The 21,480-nt window shown below is 38.1% G+C and overlaps 1 protein-coding gene across 2 annotated transcripts in view; it reads left to right on the top strand.

The window, feature by feature from the left end:
- The first annotated feature begins 391 nt into the window (after positions 1 to 391).
- Positions 392 to 21,480, top strand: part of LOC134744302 (uncharacterized) — a 63,263-nt gene continuing 42,174 nt past the window's right edge. The window contains exon 1 of one of the 2 annotated variants that reach the window (XM_063678075.1): positions 392 to 766. In XM_063678075.1, the coding sequence (XP_063534145.1) occupies positions 641 to 766 (126 nt within the window). In that variant the 5' untranslated portion in view covers positions 392 to 640. The remainder of the gene's footprint in view (positions 767 to 21,480) is intronic. The other variant, XM_063678074.1, reaches the window with a different exon arrangement.

Below are 21,480 nucleotides of genomic sequence, written 5' to 3' on the forward strand. Positions count from 1 at the left end.
GTTATAGCTCAGTGGGTCCATAAATTAGAATTTTTTTAGGACTGTAAATGAGAGAACTTCTTTTTTTTTTCAAGGACTATAAAATGAGAGTAAAACCACGAGTAAAACTATACTTAAAACTCGAAGAAACTAAATAAATCCATAGCAATAAATTACCTAGTTGTGAAATAAGGTATGTTGTCAATGAAGCGACATGTTTTTACCTTGGTGACAACTTGACAAGCTCTTAAATGAATAGAAAATCTAAATTTTTAACACTGGTCGTAAATATGGGATGCCAGTGCGATAAGATAAAAAATTACCATTTGGTAGAAACTATATTTGGAGCTGGTATCATTTAAACCTGTTTTTAATTTACATTCCCGCCACTTGGAGGAGTCGCATCGCTTTCGAAAGTTTCACATCCGCAAGAGAGCGGCAAGGCAAGGCAAAGAAAGAAGTCTCGCGCGCGAACTCGGTACGCTGCAGGCGATGACCGCAATTTATATGCGTTTTTATTAATTCGTGAGTGTGCTGTCGTGATCTTCGTCCACAAAGTGTTTACAAAAATGCTGCATAGGTGAACTTTCGGCTAGATAAGTGTTGTGATTGTGAATATCTTCTAGCTCTTCCTCATTACTGTCTTTCAAAGGTTGTTAAAATGCCTTGCTCAGCGGTAACTTTGTCTATAGCGACCATTACAGCAATCGTGGCTGCTGCCTTAATGGCAATAGCATTTTCGACGGATAACTGGCTTTACATTGAAGTGAAACGAACCAATATCCAGGTAAGATCTAAAAATATTTAAAAATATTATTGTAATTTTTTAACACAAATATTTAGTTAACACACGAAAACCGGTTTGACCTTCGTTTAATTTGGCATTGCAATATTTGCAATACGAGGATATAGCGAAATCATAAATAAATTTAACGATTTGTTGCCTAACCAGTTTGAAAACTTTATGTTCATCGCGATAAGGTTCAATTTGTGCGAGGATTCCCTGCAATTGCTACAACCATTAATCAAACTTTAACCCTTCAACTTTTCCCTCAGGCAGCAAAATGACCTGGAATCTAGATAGTGACTAACTAGTTGTAACTCGAGCTACAACTTAGTTTACAGATGTGAAAGATGTGGAGTTTTCAAAATTGTGGAAAAAATCACAGGCATCAAGCGAAACTTTCATTGGAAAATGGAAAATTTTGATTCCCATAAAAAATATGCACCGATTTCTTTGCATATGGAAATTTCGCAATTTAGGACACTTTCCGTCGGCACATCAGTATCTTAGTTACTTCTAGTTTGTGAGTGATTTTGATAGTTTGTATAGGTACCCGTTTGATTTTCTAACTTAATATTAATACTGCGTGTTTTAAAATATCGACTTCGTTTTTTGCTTTAGCGTTTGATTTGATTATACAAGATGCAAAAGTGCGGTGCGTAAGTAAAGAATATGTAATTGTATTACTATTGTATACAGGTACCTTTGTCTTTAGATACCCAAAGAACAATGGAAAAATCGAGATGATCGCAAATCTAAACGTCTTGTGTAACACTATCCTATTGTTTTGGAAATTGCCATCTACCCTAATTTCGATACCTTTACAGATAACGTAAGGTACACTTACTAACGAATATAGTTAAATTTTCAGGACAGTGTAGAAACTTCACGAGTTCCCAAGTTGACATACGCCTTACCTCCCTGGCAACGGCAATGCACTTATTTTTTGGCCACCCTGTATAGATAGAATTTAGGATTTTTAGGCGGAACAGAGGAATCGGCAAAGGTAGATTTTTTTAAATTAGGTTCTAACTGATCGGTGATTATTGGCCCTAGTCTAACCTGATGGAAAGTGAAGACAGGGCCTAAGATGGGCTCACCGGTTCAGTAATAGACCATTCTCTCTTGCTTTAAAGAGACCGAGGGCATATTTATCAGGGAATACAGAAGGCGGGAGCGCAACAGCGCATTCCATTCTTTAGCCGTCCGCACCAAGAAAGTGGAGGCAAACCGTTTTGTGCGAACACCCGTGCATTCGCTCCCCGCGCTTGGATGTCCGATGATGGAAAGGGGAAGGTGGAAACAGGTCGTGCAGTTTTTGTGCGCAGTGCGCACTCCCCGGAATGTATCCGATAGAACACCGATAGGCAAGCGACTCGAAGGCGATGCTCAAGGCTCTGTAACTTTGACTTGAATGATGTGTTATCGTCAAAGAGTATGAGCCCGGCGGTCTATCGAGTCCAGGGCTGCCAGCTGATATTTGGCGGAACCGTCCGTCCCATAGGTGGCAGCAGCAGTAGATATTGTAAAGAAGGCCTTCCAAGGATCTACACAGGCGCCTATTATTAGGACGGCGGTAAATCGTGCAGAATGGAGAGCCTTGGTGCACAAAACAACGACCACATGTGGTTGTGACTCAGACATGAGGAAACGAGGAAGAAGATATGATTTTGTTTAATTAAATATTGCTGAATTCTTACCGTATTAATCAATTCCGTTTAGATTGAAAACATTGCTAACATGCGCGCTCTCTCTACCTCGTAATCAAATATTCGCAAGATCAGATATTCTAGACTTTAAATTAAACTCTGAGCGACATAATGAGCGTCGAAAACCACTCGGCCCACATATTCCAAGTCCTTGCGTTACTACCGTTACAACGTGCGCGTTACGCATAAGTATTCGGTAACAGTACCGTGCAGGGCCCAGTGCAGATAACACCAAGACCGATAGCCGCTATCTATACATCATCTTGGTTTGGACTTCAGGATATCTTTTAGAAACTAGGTGACCCAATTGGGTAATAGAGCCCATCTAAGCTTACCACTTTATGAATTAATTCCATTACATCAATTGCAATTTACATGAAGTGATACTTCAACAGATTTAAAGCGAAAGGGCCGTATGTCGTGCCAATGTAACGAATGATATACATAATAGGCATGTTAATTAAAACCCTATACCCTTAACTACCCAAAACCTTAAGTAATCGCCAGCTTACGGTATTTAATACCAAAACTGGCCGCGTAATGTTACATTTAGGTTGACTTTTCAGAAAGTGCATAATTCACGAGAACTGGTAACGCTTACGCTTAATTTGCTTGAAAGTTTTGTCTGGCATTCTGGTTTCTTTCAAGCCTTTTTGCGACCCCTCTACCTGCGTTACTTGACTTTTTTCGTCAGGGCCGTTGTATAATCTTTTCGAAACGTGACTTTATCTTTACACCCTATATTTTGCTTTTAAGTTGTACCTGCTAGCTTCTTACTATCTCAAAAGCTTTCTGGGAATCTAATTTAACTTCGGCCCTAGAAGGACGATTTGTGAACGAACCTTTGAAGTTCATTGTCAGATTTAATAACCTGCTTGCGTAAGGCAATTAAATAACCACTAATTAAATCAGAAGTCCGCATTCTTTTGGTTTATTATACCTACTTAGGTGTGTAATATTTTAAAACACATGTATATGAAATGTGAATATTGTGAATACAGAAAAAACATAAAGTAAACAAACGTTTATATCACAATAAAATCCCATCTCAACATGAATTACTATGGGGCCAACCCCCAAATCGCATGAAAAAATTTGGCTGTTTAATACATTATGGCTGGTCCATTTTCTATGGGAGGGTACATTTTTTTCGCGATTTCGTGGTTGGTCCCATAGTAAAAGTTGCCACCCTGTATACTATCGAAAGAATCTTCTCTGTTACTCAAGTGCAATAACAAAAAGGTAGAATCACACAATAAACACTTTAAGTCAAATGGAGTATGAAGTGTGATCTATGAAACCACAGTTTTACATTTGGCAACCACAGCCAGAGTTCAAGAGAAATCGATCGAGAAAGTCACGCCCGTGAAATGATCCGCGAACATGCATACGTATACGCGTATACCTGGGAAATGCTCAATACCACACAGTTAATACTTAATGTAAACGAGGCTTTTACTACGTAATAGTTATTTAAAGTCGCACAAAGCCGGAGAGGAGACTTTCTATTGGCTTAGCGATCGGTTTTCGTTTGGACATCGTCCACGGTATTTATTATGCAAGGATCAAAGAAAGTTTTACGCAAAAGTGAGAAACTTTGTGCTATCCAATTTCTTAATATTACATAAGTATACTAGACAGACTGTATGTCACTTGTAGTTTATGTATGATACTTGAGATGAGACGTATTGGATATGGGATAGCTATAGCCAACATTGTATACCTACATGTATTGATTCCTTGCAATATCCAATGCGCCAATATCTAACTTCATCAATAACTTCAGTCTAGTGTTACTTTCTTGTAATTTGACATATCGCCTAATGATTTGTCATCTCATCTTTCAAACGGCCGAGACATCACAGACTGCATACCACGCAAGTGTAGCGATATGGCAAACATTATTGGTAACCAAGTAATCATAACTTTCTCGAGTCGAATTGGGCCCCTAAAGATTCAAATATAAGTACTGTTACTTAATAGTGGTCATGTTGGACATGGACATGCTGAAAATAAAAGTAGTGTTGCATGGCTTTCAACATTTTGTCCGATTAAATCAATTGACGTTGACTGCATGTAGCCGCCGTGCAGGTCATAGGATCTCGACGACTCAAATAAAATGCTTCAATTTGTAGTAAACTGATATATTTTTTGAAAAATACTAGTTTACAAGGGTTCTTGCCAAAACGGTTAAATGCAGAAGTGATTGTTGATTGTATGGAGGATGATGAAAAAGGGATATTGCAAAATTGAACAGTAAAAAAGGTGGTTTAAATTTAGGTGCCTTTAATTTAATTGTATAATATGTGGAGCGCTCCTATTGGTACTTTAGAAAAGCCTCCGAATACTAGCCGAGCCCGACGGCTGCGTTTAGCTACTGCATAAGGAATATTTTTATACAATAATAAGTTGCATTCGCAACACTGCATATCGGATTTAACTCGGCGCCCGAATGAATTATTTTATCCAGTCATCCTATAGAAATCGTGACGTGAATCTGACAAAATACCTAAAAAGTACTACCGACACGACAGGAAGAGAACAAATAGTAAACACGACTTTTTATTATTATACCTGGGAAGGGACCGGATGTTATGTTTGTTATGCACGTTAAAAATACAACTCATCTGGGGTGATGATGAAGAAGGTTTGTGACTGTGTACGGCTTGAGTACGGCCCATTAAGAAATGGTAACGGACGACAAACTAATCTGTTCCTTTTTTTCCTTGACTTTTGGATGATGAGTAGGTCTCTTGTCAAATTTGAGCTTAATAACCTACCTAAGTAAACGCTTTCCTACCTGGTTATGCATGTCGATGCAGGTATTTATAAACCTACATAACCACGAAACAATTACCTAATTCACGAAGAATTAAGTTTGAACGACTTTTCCAATTAACATACCTGATAAATGTTACAAGTAATAAACTTGATTTTATAGATACTAATGATTTCTTATAAAGCCGCAATAAATATTACTTACTTACTTAAAAGTCAGGAAAGTGCCATTGATTGAGTCTATTGAGAAAGATGGTTCGTCCTGTGACAATGGCTGCCTGGGTGTTCTCAAAAGGCCACCCTATAAGCGATTGTTGACCGCTTCATTTCCTTCTTGTTTCTACAATCTAATATTTTGATTGCTTTAGATTATTCAATTCTGGTGCGCTAAACACAACAGTAAGGATCTGCATTTGAAATATCGTCGAACTTTGTAACTTATTTTATATGAGGATAAGGTATGCAATGCGCCAATACTATATAGTAGCAATATTGAATATCAGCAAACAAATCAGACACGATGTATGTATATGCAATATATGCGCGCGGACAGAATTCAGTCAGGTAGGTATTGCCCCTGGAGTTACAGGCGTCCATAACCTACAGTAACCGCTTACCATCAAGCCATCAAGATTGTTTGCCACCGATGAGGTATTTAAAAAAAGGCCTAGCTACAATAGCCTCATTTTTAGGGTTCCGTAGTCAACTAGGAACCCTTAAGGGGCCCACTGACTATCAGTCCGCCGGACGATATCGGCCTGTCAGTTGTTCGGAACTGTCAAATTTTTGTTCTAACTGACAGGCCGATATCGTCCGGCGGACTGATAGTTAGTGGGCCCCTTTACAGTCGCCATGTCCGTCTGTCCGAGGCTTTGCTCCGTGATCGTTATATCGTGCTAGAAAGCTGCAATTTTGCATGGATATATAAATCAATAAATCCGACAACTCGTAGTACAATAAAATTAAAAAAAAAAAATTTGGGTACCCTATAAAAATGTTTTTTTTTTTTTTTAATTTACTTTAACTCAATAGTGTGGGATATCGTTGGATAGGTCTTTCAAAATGAATATGGGTCTCTAGCAACCATTTTTTGATAGTATTAAATATATATTAAATATATTAATAACGGGTCACTCACGTATTTTAAGTCCAAAACGCTCGACATGTTTCACTCCGTACCGAGGATCGTCATCAGGAGCTTTTTTTGATAGTGTTTATTTTCGGAAATAATCGCTCCGAAAGAAAAAAATATGCCCCCCTCTAACATAAAAAAAATCGTAAAACAAAAGCTTAACAAATACTTTCAATGAAAAGTATAAGTAGCGAATATAATCGGTCCAGCCGTTTTTGAGTTGTTGCAAAAAGTTTTGTCTACTTTAAAAAGACGTACAAAGCGCTGCGAAAGTAAAGGTATTAGGTACTCCCTTTTGATGTAATATACATGATACTTACTAATAGCCCCCGTTTAGCCTATTCTGACAGAATGGTAACTACGGAACCCTACACTAAGCATGGCCCGACATGCACTTGGCCAATTTTTGTATTTGTAAAAAGAACATTAATATTCAAATTCAAAGCAGACTATATCAAAGATGGCACAGACAAACCTGACAAGGGTTATAGTGATCTAGACGATTATTAGGCGTTGCGTGATGTTGTCACTAAGTGCGTCAACAATAGCTAATTAAAATACAGCAACCTGCTTTCTTCGGCGTGGTGTCACCTACTTCTCATGACTTCCGACGATGCCTACACTTTTTGTGCTATTCGCTTTCTTACGGACAGATAATTCGACGGGCTTAGTGGTGCAATAATCGACGGAAGTATCGGAATTTAAGTAAAATTTGCACTTAAGATGCACTAATGTGATCTCATATAGTTCCGAAGAAACTATTGTAGTAGTTTGTTATTTATTTATAACATTGCTGCGCTCTTGCAGGGTCCATATTATGTAATAACTAGCGACCCGCCCCGGCTTCGCACGGGTTACACAAAACCTTAACAAATTATATACTTAAACCTTCCTCAAGGATCATTCTATTGACATAGGTGAAAACCGCATGAAAATTCATTCAGTAGAATTCGAGTTTATCGCGAACATACATACACACACACAATTGACACAATGCACAGACAGACTCGGCGGGTGACTTGTTTGCACTTGCAATAAAATGCTTTTGACTTTGTAATTTAGCACTTTGCTTTAGATGCGGCAAAAATGTCACGCGAAGTAGTGGACAGTTGCAATTTTCTACTCATGTGTTCTGTTCTGAATATTTTTATGGTTCTTTTGCGACACGGCTTGGCTGTTGATATCACATGTTGTGATAGTGATGTATTTCGCAAAATATACTATAGCCGTGTGGTAAGTGGTAATAATCTGTCGTTTGCTTGCCCAAGCTGCGTGCGGATATTGCAGTCAAGCGTCATTGCGGCTGGTAATAGTGGTGTAGTGTAGCGTCCGGGGGAGGTTACAGTTTCTTGGGCAGAAAGGATACTTAACCACATGTGGTCACGTGGAAGAGGCTAGTTGTGAAGTCTGTTACTCTGTTGACTGTTACGATATTTTTAAAGGACCTGAGCGCTATAAGCGGTTATGCCACTTTCGTCGACGTTACTAAATAAGTATATAGTTGGATGCTCTAGTAGTGCATTCCTATTATAGTATGAATTTTCTCAAATTATTATTACGCCTAATCTGTTAATTGTGTCTGAGCGCGTGCCAAAGCAACAATGTCGTTTAAAAAGTGTTGGTTTAAAGGTTCAAATCTATGTACTTGTAACATGTTTTGGTAATGTAGGACCATCGACCACCTCAAAGTAGGCGAGCGCTCATATTATGACATAGATGCAAGCTCGGTTCTCCATTCTAATGTAGTTACGCTCTCATTTTAAAACGACTAGCTCTGCTCTGAAACCTTGTACTTATAATAGGATAAGATATATCTAGGTCTGTAATTAGTTTATGTAGCTTCAGATACTATAGTAAAAAAAAGCGAATTTAAGTTTTTCATACAAAACTTGTTTTTGCTCTATTTCGTTTGTTTTCTATACTAGATTTATATAAACTAATTACAGTAATTACAGACCTAGAATTTTGAATGATTCACGGTTAGTTTCACTAGACTTATATTGACCGAATACATAACAAAACAATTGATTGTCAAATGGGTGACCCATTTGACATTACACATAATTTTTTAGTCATCACATCACACCAAGACTTTAGTAGTACTTGCTGTAAAAATAACAATATTTTTAATAAAACCTAAGTGTTCCTCCAAACCTGCGTTTAATTCAATCACTAAATACAGTCAAGCAAGCAAGACCCTAAAAATATTCTGTAACGCAACGCTGTAACGTAAGCATATGCTCTAATATGATTTGCTCCGCCACTATGTTACTTCATGTTTTGGAATGAAATAATAAAACTTAAGCTTGAAAGTGTACCTAATCTCCTATCATTACATTGCTTTCACGATTGGATGAGTAACCATCATTTATTTTATAGTTTTCCGGACTTTCACTGTTTACTTTGAACTTAACGAGTCTTACTTACCTCAATAGGAGGTGTAAATTGACTAAGATTACTATTTTTAAGGATTCGTTTTTCGGCATATAGGTACGATTTTGTATGTAATTTTGATAAGAATACAATACAACATCCATATGTGCTCTATTTGGGTAGGCAAATGTTATGCCAACATTTCATGTCAATGTCAACCATACTCTGCTTTGAATAGTCTACCTATTTTTTTTAACTGTTCTAATTAGTCATTATCATGCATAATATTAGTACACAATGTCTTCGACAACGATTTATCTTTGTCTAATGTTTCTTCACACAGCGCGGTGTCTCATGATTGTGTCATTTGTTGCAAACTCGTTTTGCGAGGCTTGAAAGGCAATTTAGATGTAAATATTTTTTAACAATTATAAAGATCTCTAAGTCTTTAAGTATAAACATCCAGTGCTTGGTCGTAATGACGAAGGTATTCGTCTCTTAATTTTTTATTCAAATTTTGTGTTGTTGTTGAGATGTTTTATTGTAGCAAGAAAACTGTACGATTAGTGCTTAGGAAAAAATTAATAAAAAGGCAATCTAAGTACACGTTCCATTGTATGTATATTATAGATATCGGTAAACCACAATTAGCACGTGTCTTAGAAAGATGATTATATACTCTTACAGGTAATGCTAGGATTATTCACTTGCGTGACTTCGATGCAGCGGTCACGTGCTACAAACTTGTCTGTCTCACGACAAAACAGCTGAGCTCAACATATTAGCAGTAACTATTACCTATTACATTTAAAAATGTTTTTGTCTAGAAACAAATGATACATTTTTCATTGATCGATACCTAATTATTGATACATAGTTGAACTTATCTCGGCGGAACAGACGCGCACAACTAAGTATTATCAGTTTGTTATAGACGAATAAAATGCTACTAATTTGTAATAAAAATGATGTAACTGAATGCGTGTTTTTCTCCAGTCGGAAGATCTGTTTTTTTTTCCGTACGCAGTCGAATGCTGATAGTGATCCTGCGGCGCTCCTCTACAAGGCGGAGTCGGCTTTCGTTGGTGGTTTTAGACGGTAGTCCTACCACTGGTTAGTCCGTCATCGGCTCCCCCGGGCCAGGTGGCATGCGTAAACGCATATCCCCAACGTTAAAAAAAGAATGTTTTTTTGTGGCATAAAGCTCCCTCGTTTTTTAAAATTTAATTTTTATCGTGTTGGCGCTTCACAAGCGGCAGTCATTTTAGAGAATGTTTATTTTGATTAAGTACCTACTTATGAAGTTAATTCAAGTTGTGTCTAAGAAAGCTAGCGATTTCCGACAAAAGATGATTATGATGATGATGAAATGGGAGATTCTTCGTTAATTTGATATATAGGCAAACCAAAATTTTATTACAACCGCAAATTACCAATCGTCACAAAAATGTTGAGTTTAGCCCTTAATTACACAGTTAGTGACACGTCTGAGAAGACCAGCACCATATAATCAGCCTGGACCTAAGGCCATGTCAGACCATTGTTTCAAAGGCGCACAACGTCATGGCGTTAAATTACTTTGTGGCAGATGATAGGAAACGTGATACCTACGCGACAGGTGTGAGTTATTTATGCATCACAAGCGGTTTACTTTAACAAGGAATATAATGTCCTTAACACACCAGCAATACCTACCGCTAGGGAAAATTCAAGTGACTATTGTAAAGGTTTGAAATGAAACAAATCGAAGTGAACTTGAAAGTCAAAGTTTGTAACATTAAATGGCATAAAAATTTTCGGGTCTGGTGGCTCTTAATATAAGAGTAATGGTTATGGTTTCATGAATTTCATGACACATTAGAAAACTACCGGAACGAATCAACTAACTAAGAACAATTATTCATTTAAAATATATTTTTTAAGAAAAAAAAAAAGACTTCAATGGGGGATACCGGTGAAAGATTATTGTTGATGGTGCACTCTTAGATTCCATACAATGAAATGAAAAAGACAGCATATTTTGCCTAATTATGTAAAAACTAAAAAGCCTTTTGCCTAATCAGTTCTAACCTGACCCACTTTTCTGATAGCATTTCGTTTGTCTAAAGGGTCGCAGTTCTAACCTAACCTAACACACTTTTCTGATAGCAGTTCGGTTCTGTGAGGATCGCAGTTCAAACCTAATCTAACCCACTTTTCTAGTAGCGTATTCGGGCCCGGGCCCGGCGTGTCCAAGTTTGGGTCTGAGTTCGGTCCGGATCCGGGTACGAGTCGGGGTCCAGGTCCGAGTCCGGGTCCAAGTTTGGGTCCAGGTTCGTAACGAAGAGGACAAATCGCCAAAGTCGCCAAACGTGAACTATGTGTCGTTGAAGAGTTCCATTCTGAACATCATCAGCAGTTCCACTTCATCAAATGTCACTTTTTTAAATGTTAATGCTGGATTTGTTGATGAAGATACAAAAACCACTATATGTATGCCTTTCACATTTAAGGAGTTCCCTCGATTCTTCATGGATCCCATCATCAGAACTCGAGCTTGACAAAAAGTGTCTTGAAAACCTAACTTGCTTAACAATCATAACGATGAGGACAAATCGAAAAAAGGTGAACTATGCGTCGTTAAAGAATTCCATTCTGATCATCATCAGCAGTTCCATTTCATAAAATGTCACTTTTTTAAATGTAAATGCTTGATTTGTTTAAGAAAATACTAAAACCACTATATGTATGTCTTTAACATTTGAGGAGTTCCCTCGATTCCTTATGGATCCCATCATCAGAACTGCGTTTTGATAAAAACGGAACTAATCTGTATGTATATACTTACAATCAAAAAACAATTTTCATAATCGGTCCAGAAATCACGGAGATATGGAGTAAAAACATTAAAAAAAAAACATACATCCGGACTAAGAACCTCCTCCTTTTGAAATCTTGAAGTCAGTTAAAAAGTGTTATTGAGTTACTTATGTTGAAACTGTGCTTGGATAAGTTTACATATAATTATCACTAGTAACACAATTAGGAAACAATTTTGTAGATTATTTTACCATAAATGTGTGAAGCTTATTAGAATGTACACTTCCGGAAAATGGAGTATTAGAAGAAATTTGTGAATCTTTGCCCCTAATAATAAGCAAGTACCTACCACTATAAATAGGTACCTAGTAGTTTCCCCAAGAAAGCACCAGAGTACACACGTACAAATTACAAAGCAAATATTTACATCTACCTACCCAGACCTACCCATATTTATATTTACATACAACATTCGATAGGTATGATGAGAATTCTGTCGGCAGCAACACAAAAGCCTATAAGAGCGGACCAACTTTCTTGTACAAAAGGGCGTTCTCTATATAAATATAACGTCAGTTAAGACTATTACGTAGGTATTGTGAACACACACACACACACACACACACACACACACACACACACACACACACACACACACACACACACACACACACACACACACACACACACACACACACACACATACAAGCCCGGGGTGAAGAACTTGCTCATGGCATTGCAAGGTGAACGAGACGAGTCCCGAGCCCGAGGCACGCGCACCAGTACGTATAAATATGTACGTATTGGTACAATGGTACCTACTGTACTACCTAGGTATACCTATAGATACCCTATTGTTTGCATCTTGAGATGACATTAATACCTAATGTTCTAGGTCGTAGATATCTTAATAGACTATTGTTAGAATATTTATAAAACTTTTTTTACCGGAATGCGCAACAGCAAAGATCGGGTCTTAATAATACTATACTCGCTATGATTGTTTCTCTCCATAGGATTGCAACAATTGTTTAACCGCTTGGCGTTCAATATAGCTGATATTGCATATTCATTGACAATGCTTTAGCTCAGCCATTCTCAGTGTACTGCGCGACCCCTAGAGCTCCGCAACGCAATGCCTCTGTGGGGGCTCCGCGAGAAAAATCGAAAACAAATCAATAACCAGGTCTTCTACATCTCTGGGCTACAGTTATATAGTGACGAACGATATATTTTTTTGGGTCTCCGTCATATATTTCGCTTTCCAAAAGTTTGAGAACCGCTGCTTTAGCTAATCTAGCGGTGGAAGCGGAAATTGGACATAGGAAAAAAGTGGTGTTTGAGATCTTTGGATTCTTCTCGGTGATTATTTAGGGCCACTTGCACCGACAAGACATAAACTTATTTGGGCCATTTTTTTTTTTCAGATTTTGATAAAAATTGGTAGGTTTGAAATCTCCTTATTCTGGTCGGAATAAACACGAAATCCAAAGGCCGTGCCAGGATAAGCTAAGTGAATCTGCCCCCAGCGAGTTTTGGCTTGTAATTTTTTTTGATGATGTGGCTTTCTATTAGTAACAAGTATGCAAAATTTCAGACCCCGGAACTTAACAAAAAAACGAAATATGATCGAAAAAAGATCCCGCTGGGGGCAGATTCACTTAGCTTATCCTCGCACGGCCTTTGGGACAAAAAAAAATAACGTATGGAATTTTTCCGTAACTCAGTGGAAGATTTTGTAGGACATACAGTGAAATTGCGCTTATGTTGTACAGAGTAAGTATCTATCCACAAAATTTTATCAAAATCTGAGAAAAATAAAAAATGACCCATTTATCTGTTGACAATAGACAGGTTAACAACCCTGACTTAAGCCAAGAACGCGTATAAAAATTAGTATTTACAAAAATAAAAACATTTTCATTACTTTTTAGATTTTATATCACGACACTATACGAGTAGGTTAGTTACTGTAGTGTAGGCATAATTTATCAATGAGCTGGCTCGGGGAAAAATCAACATATACATATACACATACATGTATCTAATTTCATATTAATAGCTTGTAGAAAACGTTCCCAGACTATATAATATCGTTTTCTTAAGGAATCCATTTCATTTACTTGTTTATATTGCAAATAATCTTGTATTACTACATTTATTTTAAATTTACACTTTACAGCGTGATGGCGTTTATTCACTAGACTCGACAATCTTTAGATATTTTATTTATCTTTCTGTAAATAATAAGAATAAAGATGCTGCCTTGACGGCCTCCTAGTCTTTTAAAATCGGATTTAAACATACTTAACTGGTCATCGATGGACCTCACGTCTTTGGAATAAGATTTACGAATCGTCAGTTATCAACGTGGACGATTGATACAATAACTACGTCTGGTCGCCGTTGCCGTAATAGAAAAGATATCAACGGGCGTTACGTCGAGCGACGAGCATGAAATCATGTTATTTTCACTTCCAAATTAGGTAACTGGACTTTGAAGAGAGTTTGAGTTCTCGAATTAAGAACCTGCTATTATTTCGTTTATTAGAGTTGATAGTTTGTTAGTATAATTACTAAAACCAAATTTTAACCTTACACTAAACTAATGCATGTACAGTCAAGGACATAAATATTTATACACATTCTTCTCAAAGGTGGAGAAATATATACATATTTATGGACTTGGCCATACATGGCTTCACGTAAAATCGCTGTAAACGTAGGTCCTGGCGGGTTATTCAGTCAGTGACCTTGAATTATGAGGATTTTACAAAGACCAAATCAGTTAATCCTAGCGTCTTGGGGAGTACGTAACGAAAAGGTCACAATATTTAGTTAGAAACATAAATAGAGAAGCTAAAGCTAAACAAGCTAGCGAAAGTCCCAGACAATGGCGGCGCTTGTAATTACCGAACGTCGTGGGATGCCGGGGAAAGTAGCCAAAACAAGCACGTGTGTAAGGCTGTCGTGTCGAGTGATCGGTGTGAACAGACTTTTAGGCTGGGGTAGGTAGTGGGTACAGTAATGTGAGGTGCACGAGCGATGTTGCGTGGAGATTGTCCAAATATTAGTGGCAGCGGCTAAAAATGCATTGCTCGTAGTATTGCTGAGTTCTGGAATGGCTACAACGTAGGTAGAACGCAGGTGGCTAAACTTTCCACAAAATGAATCGCTCTAGTAAAGAGTAGACTTGATGAGAGTGGCAATAAGGGGCAAAAGTTTGTGGAGTTCAAGGAAGAGGGAAGCCTATGTCCAGCCCAGCAGTGCCAGTGTTTTGTCTGGTTTGATGAAAACTATTACGTAAAAAAGCTTTTCTCACCAATAAATCTTCCTATTCAGTAACACAAGTGGGTATAATTGTCGATTCATTCACCATACCATTAACGGTTGCACCGGGATCCAAGTCACGATCGTACCACCGTTGACCACTTCCTTGGCCTGCTTTTGGTCTCCGCTCAACTGAAAGGGAGGTCGCTTTTAGTAAGTTACGCTTAAATTGTATACTAATTACTATTAAACGGTGCGATTCGGCCAGAATGACTTGGCCTTTCACAGTAATACTGTTTCGATGGAGTAGTAATTAAAACAATTTATATAATTCAACCAACTCTTGCGTGACGCTGCATCCAATTATGCAGGTATAATAATTGGATTGATTTGTTATTATTAGCCTTTTCAGATTAAAAACAATGCACGATTTGTATCATCCTTCATTCATCTTAAATACCGAATCATCGCGTTCATGTTAATGTACAACATTCAATAAGTTTACAAAACATTTAGTATAGTATTAATACAATGTACGCTTTTGCTACTATGGAAAGAAAATGCTCACTAATATTGCATACCACCAATTAATTTCATTATTCACTTATCATAAATATGCAGTTATATGTTTTACTTGTACTACTTGAGTAAGCTGCAAGAAACAATTACTTGAATAGGTGCAATAAAATCAATCAATTAGTTAAAACTAAGAGAAAGCCAAATCAAGCATTTATCTTGCCTTGTATTTTCTTGCTATTTATGAATGCTTGTTGTATAGCCGTCGATGATAATAGTACATTGTGCTACGAGGGACGTAAGTGAAATTTTGCAAACAACCTTGTTTGCAAAATTTAGATACACGACAGCCACAGGCTGGAGTGCATTAGAGACTCCAGTTTTCAATATTCTTACCCTCCCCCCAAGTTACACGTTACACACGATGTTTTTCGTCACACATGCGAAGAAAAAAACTAAATTTACCTTCCGCTACACATGCGTGAAATAGCACGCTTACGGAGCAAGTGTGATGAAAAGTTTATTTTTCATTTCTCATGTTCTGAAAGAGGGTCATTGTTGTTCTAAAAGGTGTGCAGAAAACGATACGTGCAGCATTTTACGTTCGAAGTACGATTTTTACAAGCTTTTATTTAACTTGCAATGTACATATGTAAATATGTAGGTAATATGGATGTAACATGTTTGTAAGGGTCAAATCTTGCAAGTTAAATTTGACCCACTTCCCGGTTTCCGATGAAGCTGAAAATTTGCATACATATAAATGTATGTCGGGTGACAATGCAATATTATGGTACCATCAAGCTGATCTGATGATGGAGACAGGAGGTTTATCGGAACTCTGTGATAAAACAACGCAACCTAATTGTGTTTGGGGTTTTTAGAATTGTCTCTATGAGTATTAGTTGCCTGTGGAAAGAAAAGTACAGTCAGCGATAAAAGCTTGTACCAAAAATGTTTTTTTTTTTTTTTACGATAAGCAATTGAAATTTGATTTAAAATGGATTTTTTATACAATTTCCATTCTGATATTTGACTCTCCATTCCATAAATAACGATACTTTTGTCTGAATTGTTGAAAGTACCCTCAAGAAATACTATAAAAAATGTATACTTAGTCATGTGTTAAAAAAAACCACATGCATTTTACTTTCATCGTATTCGAAATGAAAAGAAGAATGTTTAACTCTGGTGAAAGGCATCATTTCTGCTTCTGACTATTGGTCGGACTATTATTCGGACTCACAGAACTATATCAAGATAGAAGTAAAGAGCTCGGCAAATTGTAGGGAGACCGAGCGTGTAACATTTTGCGTAGGTACTTTGACGTCACGAGCGTAATTTAGTGATGAGAAACATAAGCCACGCGAAACGATTCAAAAGCATCGATTCACAGATCGATTAGAACACGGCATCGACTCTAAAATATCGATAAGAACCGACAGAGGAAATGATAATTATTTTCGACAGAGGAAATGATAATTCACGTTGACGATTCAACGGAGCCACGCCGTTCTATTGCCAAATTTGTGTTTAGTTTTTAAGTTTATGAAATTTATATGTATGTTAGTCTATAAGGTACATGTAATATGGGCCTTGTTGCCCGAATTAAATTTTAAAATAAAAATCACAGAACTATATCAAGATAGAAGGAAAGAGTTCAGCAATTTGTAGAGAGACCGAGCGTGTAACATTTTGCGTAGGAAACCATTTTTTACGACCAGTTGCTTCAATCCATATATTTTTAATATTAGGATCATTCGGAAAACTTAAACAAAATTGCAATATAGAAGTAACCATAACCTGTTTGTTAATAATATTTGCTTTTCACTACGTACATTATATAGCTGCATAATAATATAAGAACGTAGTTATCATTTCGTCTGTTTTCAAAATCGATTTTAATAATCGAGTAAGAAAATCGCAGTGTACATACTTTATTCTTATTCTTACTTTTGACAGAAAAAATGAGAAATCGACCTTGAATGTGACTCGACAGTGCTCGACAGTTTGAATAGCTTATTTTTACATCGCTGGTTTTGAACGCACGCCAAGTCTGGCTCGTCAAATTTAAGCCGCAATGGAAAGCTAGCACACAATCGCCCGCTACTGTTTTGATGAAAATAATAAAATAAATAGTTTTTTAATCAATAATAGAGATAAGAAATGAGTGGCGACGTTAGTTCGAAGGGTTACTCAATTGCCCACCTGTTGAAATTCACATTGATGTACCAGAGGATACTTCACACAGTACACAAGTGGAAACGCCCAGTTTTGAAGAGGTTGGAAAGGCGATAATGAGGCTGAAGAACAATAAGTGTCCAGGTGTTGATGGCATACCAGGAGAAATATGGAAGTATGGGGGGGGGGGGGGGGGGGGGAGCGGTACAGTCCAGACTGTATGAAATTATTGTTAAGATCTGGAATGACGAGAGACAGCCACAGGAGTGGAACCTGGGTGTAATATGCCCTATACATAAGAAAGGTACAAGGAAAAAAAGTGCGAACTACAGGGGGATTGCGCTGCTCCCGAAAGCATACAAGATACTCTCTTACATTCTTCTGGGTCGTCTGGAACCATATGCGGAATCAGCTCTCGGAGATTACCAGTGTGGCTTTCGCCGTAACCGGAGCACTGTGGATCAGATCTTTCTCCTAAGGCAACTTATGGAGAAAAAATGGGAGTATGGCCAGGACATCCACTCAGTGTTCGTTGACTTCACTAAGGCATATGATAGTGTCGACAGTTCCCTGTTCGCTTTTCCAAATTCTCAAGGCCTTAGGACCCGACAAGCTGGTAAAAATGGTCAAAGTTGCCACTCAAGTAAGTAAGCTGCGGGTTAGAGTGGGTAGCGCCCTCACAGAGGAGTTTGAAGTCGTTACAGGGCTCAAACAGGGCGATGCACTCTCACCCTTGCTGTTCAACTTGATACTTGAGTACGTCATCCGGAAAGTCTTATTGTATGATGGGGGAGTTGAGTTGAACGGCCAACACAAAATAGTAGGATACGCCGACGACCTGGCGCTACTGGGTGAGTGTGAGGAGCAAGTGCGAGGAATGGCGCAAGCTCTAGATGAGGAGGGTAGGAAAGTGGGGCTTAGGATCAGTCTGGAGAAAACGGAGTATCTCCACATGAGAAGACGGAGAAGGGTACGCAGAGATGGGCTAACCGTTAACGGGAACTATTACAAGCGCGTATCAACGTTCAAGTATCTCGGTTGCACAATAACAGACACCAACCAGAGAGAAGACGAAATCGACATCCGTATTCAGAATACCCTAAGATGTTCAGCAGCCCTTCACAAAATATTAACGTCCAAGCTCATCAGCAGGAGAACCAAGATTAGAGTTTATAAGACCGTGATAAGACCGATCTTCGTATATGGATGCGAAGCGTGGACGTTGACCTTGACGTTGATCTTTAGAAGGATCTTAGGCCCTACGAGACGGGAGGATGGCTATTGGAGAGTAAGGAAGAACTTGGAGGTGGAAGAACTGGTGGGCGAGCCCAACATCATCGGCGAGAGCAAGGCTGCTCGGCTTCGCTGGCTCGGTCACGTGGAGAGGATGGGAGAGGTTCGTGCGGCCAAGAGAGCTTATCTGGGGCGACTAACTGGGAGACGTCCGGTCGGAATGCCTAGGTACCGGTGGATCGATGAGGTCCAGAAGGACCTATGTGACATCCAGGCGGCTGAATGGCGTCGGATCGCACAGGATAGGAACGAATGGCGAAACCTAGTATCGGAGGCCAAGATCCACTTCGGGTCGCTGAGCCAGCGAAGTAAGTAGTAAGTCAGTATTTATTTCCATACGGAAGACCGTAAAACGTCCACACTCACAATTATGCGTGTAGACAATTTGTGGAAACGGAACGGAAGTTACTTTATGGAATTATTATCCGTATAATATTTCATACTTGTTCCGTAACAGAAAATGTACTGCAGTTTTTTTTTGTTGGAACACGTATGCTACAATTTACATATGGGGTACTTAATAAAAATGCACGACGATAATAAATCGCGCACACTTTTCACATAATAGAATCATATCGTCTTTCAAGCATTAGGTTTCCGATTCGGCCTTTCTTATTTTCCCATCGAATAGCATCCGATACTGGAAAGACTGATTCAAAGATCGACGAACTTAAGTTGAAGGAACGTCTCGCTCGGTTGGTTGATCGCGCTCTTTTACTATTTGTAAATCTACATTAACATCCATAACCCTACGGCATAAGGTTTATTACGATAGCCGATGCCGGTGAGAATTACTAAATTAATGTTCGTGGGAATGCGCTCGGATTGTTCTTATTAACTATCAGGTAAAAAGACGATTTGATGACGAAACATGACAGCCGCTACGTTATACAATACTTATCTATAATGTTACCTATATTCCTATAGGCTGCGTGATTTCTAATGTACCTGAGTCGTGTCATAGAAAAAAAAACCGGCCAAGTGCGAGTCGGACTCGCGTACCGAGGGTTCCATACTTTTTAGTATTTGTTTTTATAGCGGCAACAAAAATACATCATCTGTGAAACTTTCAACTGTCTAGCTATCACGGTTCATGAGATACAGCCTGGTGACAGACAGACGGACAGCGGAGTCTTAGTAATAGGGTCCCGTTTTTACCCTTTGGGTACGGAACCCTAAAAATCTGCGATCATGCAGCAGTTTAGAGTTTAGACCTTTAGACGCAGGTTACAGTCGGTCGGATACAGGTTACAGGTCGCGGTCGGATAAATACATTTGCAATAGACCCACAATGAATTATGTTTGATATGATGTTATTGATGTTATAGTTGATTTGATACTTGAATACTTGACACATGTGTTCAAATTAAAACACGAACGATTATGAATAGAAATACTGTTAGCCCAAGCAATAAGAAGGTATAGAGGGAAATGCAAGGAACACAATTTTTAACTTCGTAGCTTTGTTTGGACTAGTTAGGAGATGAACATATCAAAAGTCCCCGGCCGTAACCCTGGTGCTGGGGGGGGAGAAGGGGGTTTGAAGGTTCCATTTTTCGGTTTTTCGATTATATCTCGGAAACTATGCGTCTGAGCGACTTGGCCACTTATACAAAATGAAAAGAGATTTAATTTGTTACAAGTTTTATTCAGTCAAGTTTTTCGATATCTTATATAGTTTTTGAGATATCCGCTCTTGAAGGTATATTCAGGGCTGTCATTTTTATCTTGATTATCTACATCAGTAAAGCTGCTAGGCCGGGTTTGGTAACGTTTTCGTATAAATCGGGGGTGCTGAATTCATTTATGGTATCAACAATACACCTTTCCAAAGTAAAAAACATATAAACTTTAAACAAATAACTTTTTTTTTAACTCCTCTTTACGCTTAAACCGCTGAACCGATTTAGTTGAAATTTGGTAAATAGGTGTTTTAAGTCCCGAGACAGGATATAATATAGTTTTTATCTCAAAAATCATACTTTGAAGGTGTGAAATTTGGTGTGAGGGGAATTCAGCGTCTTCGCCGAAGTTGAATTCCTGAGGCTAATACTGTTTAAATTTAGGTTTGAAGTCATGTTTGGTATCATTAGCAACTAAATCAAACTATTTAAATAATTTATTATAATAATTTAAACAATTATTTAAATAAGTTCAGCGGTTATTGATTCCCTATACAAATTTCCACCCCACTTTTCACACCCTTAAAAGATGATTTTGGTTATAAAAACTATCCTATGTACTGTCCCGGGACTCAAACCATCTCTGTACCAAATTTCAACGAAATCGGATCGGCGGTTTAAGCGTAAAGAGGAGTTTTATAAAAAAACATTTTTTTAAATTTTGTTTTTTCTTAGGAATGGTGTCAGTGTTGATACAATAAATGAATTCAGCACCCCCGATTTATACGAAAACGATCCCAAACCCGGCCTAGCAGCTTCACGGATGTAGATAATCAAGATAGAAATGAGAGCCCTAAATAAACCTTGAAGAGCGGATATCTCAATAACTATACGAGATTTCGAAAAACTTGACTGAATAAAACTTGTAACAAATTAAATCTCTTTTCATTTTGTATAAGTGGCCAAGTCGCTCAGACGCATAGTTTCCGAGATATAATCGAAAAACCGAAAAATGGAACCTTCAAACCCCCCTCTCCCCCCAGC

The sequence above is a fragment of the Cydia strobilella genome, chromosome 9 (assembly GCF_947568885.1).
Source record: "Cydia strobilella chromosome 9, ilCydStro3.1, whole genome shotgun sequence".
In the NCBI taxonomy this organism is placed as follows: Eukaryota; Metazoa; Arthropoda; class Insecta; order Lepidoptera; family Tortricidae; genus Cydia; species Cydia strobilella.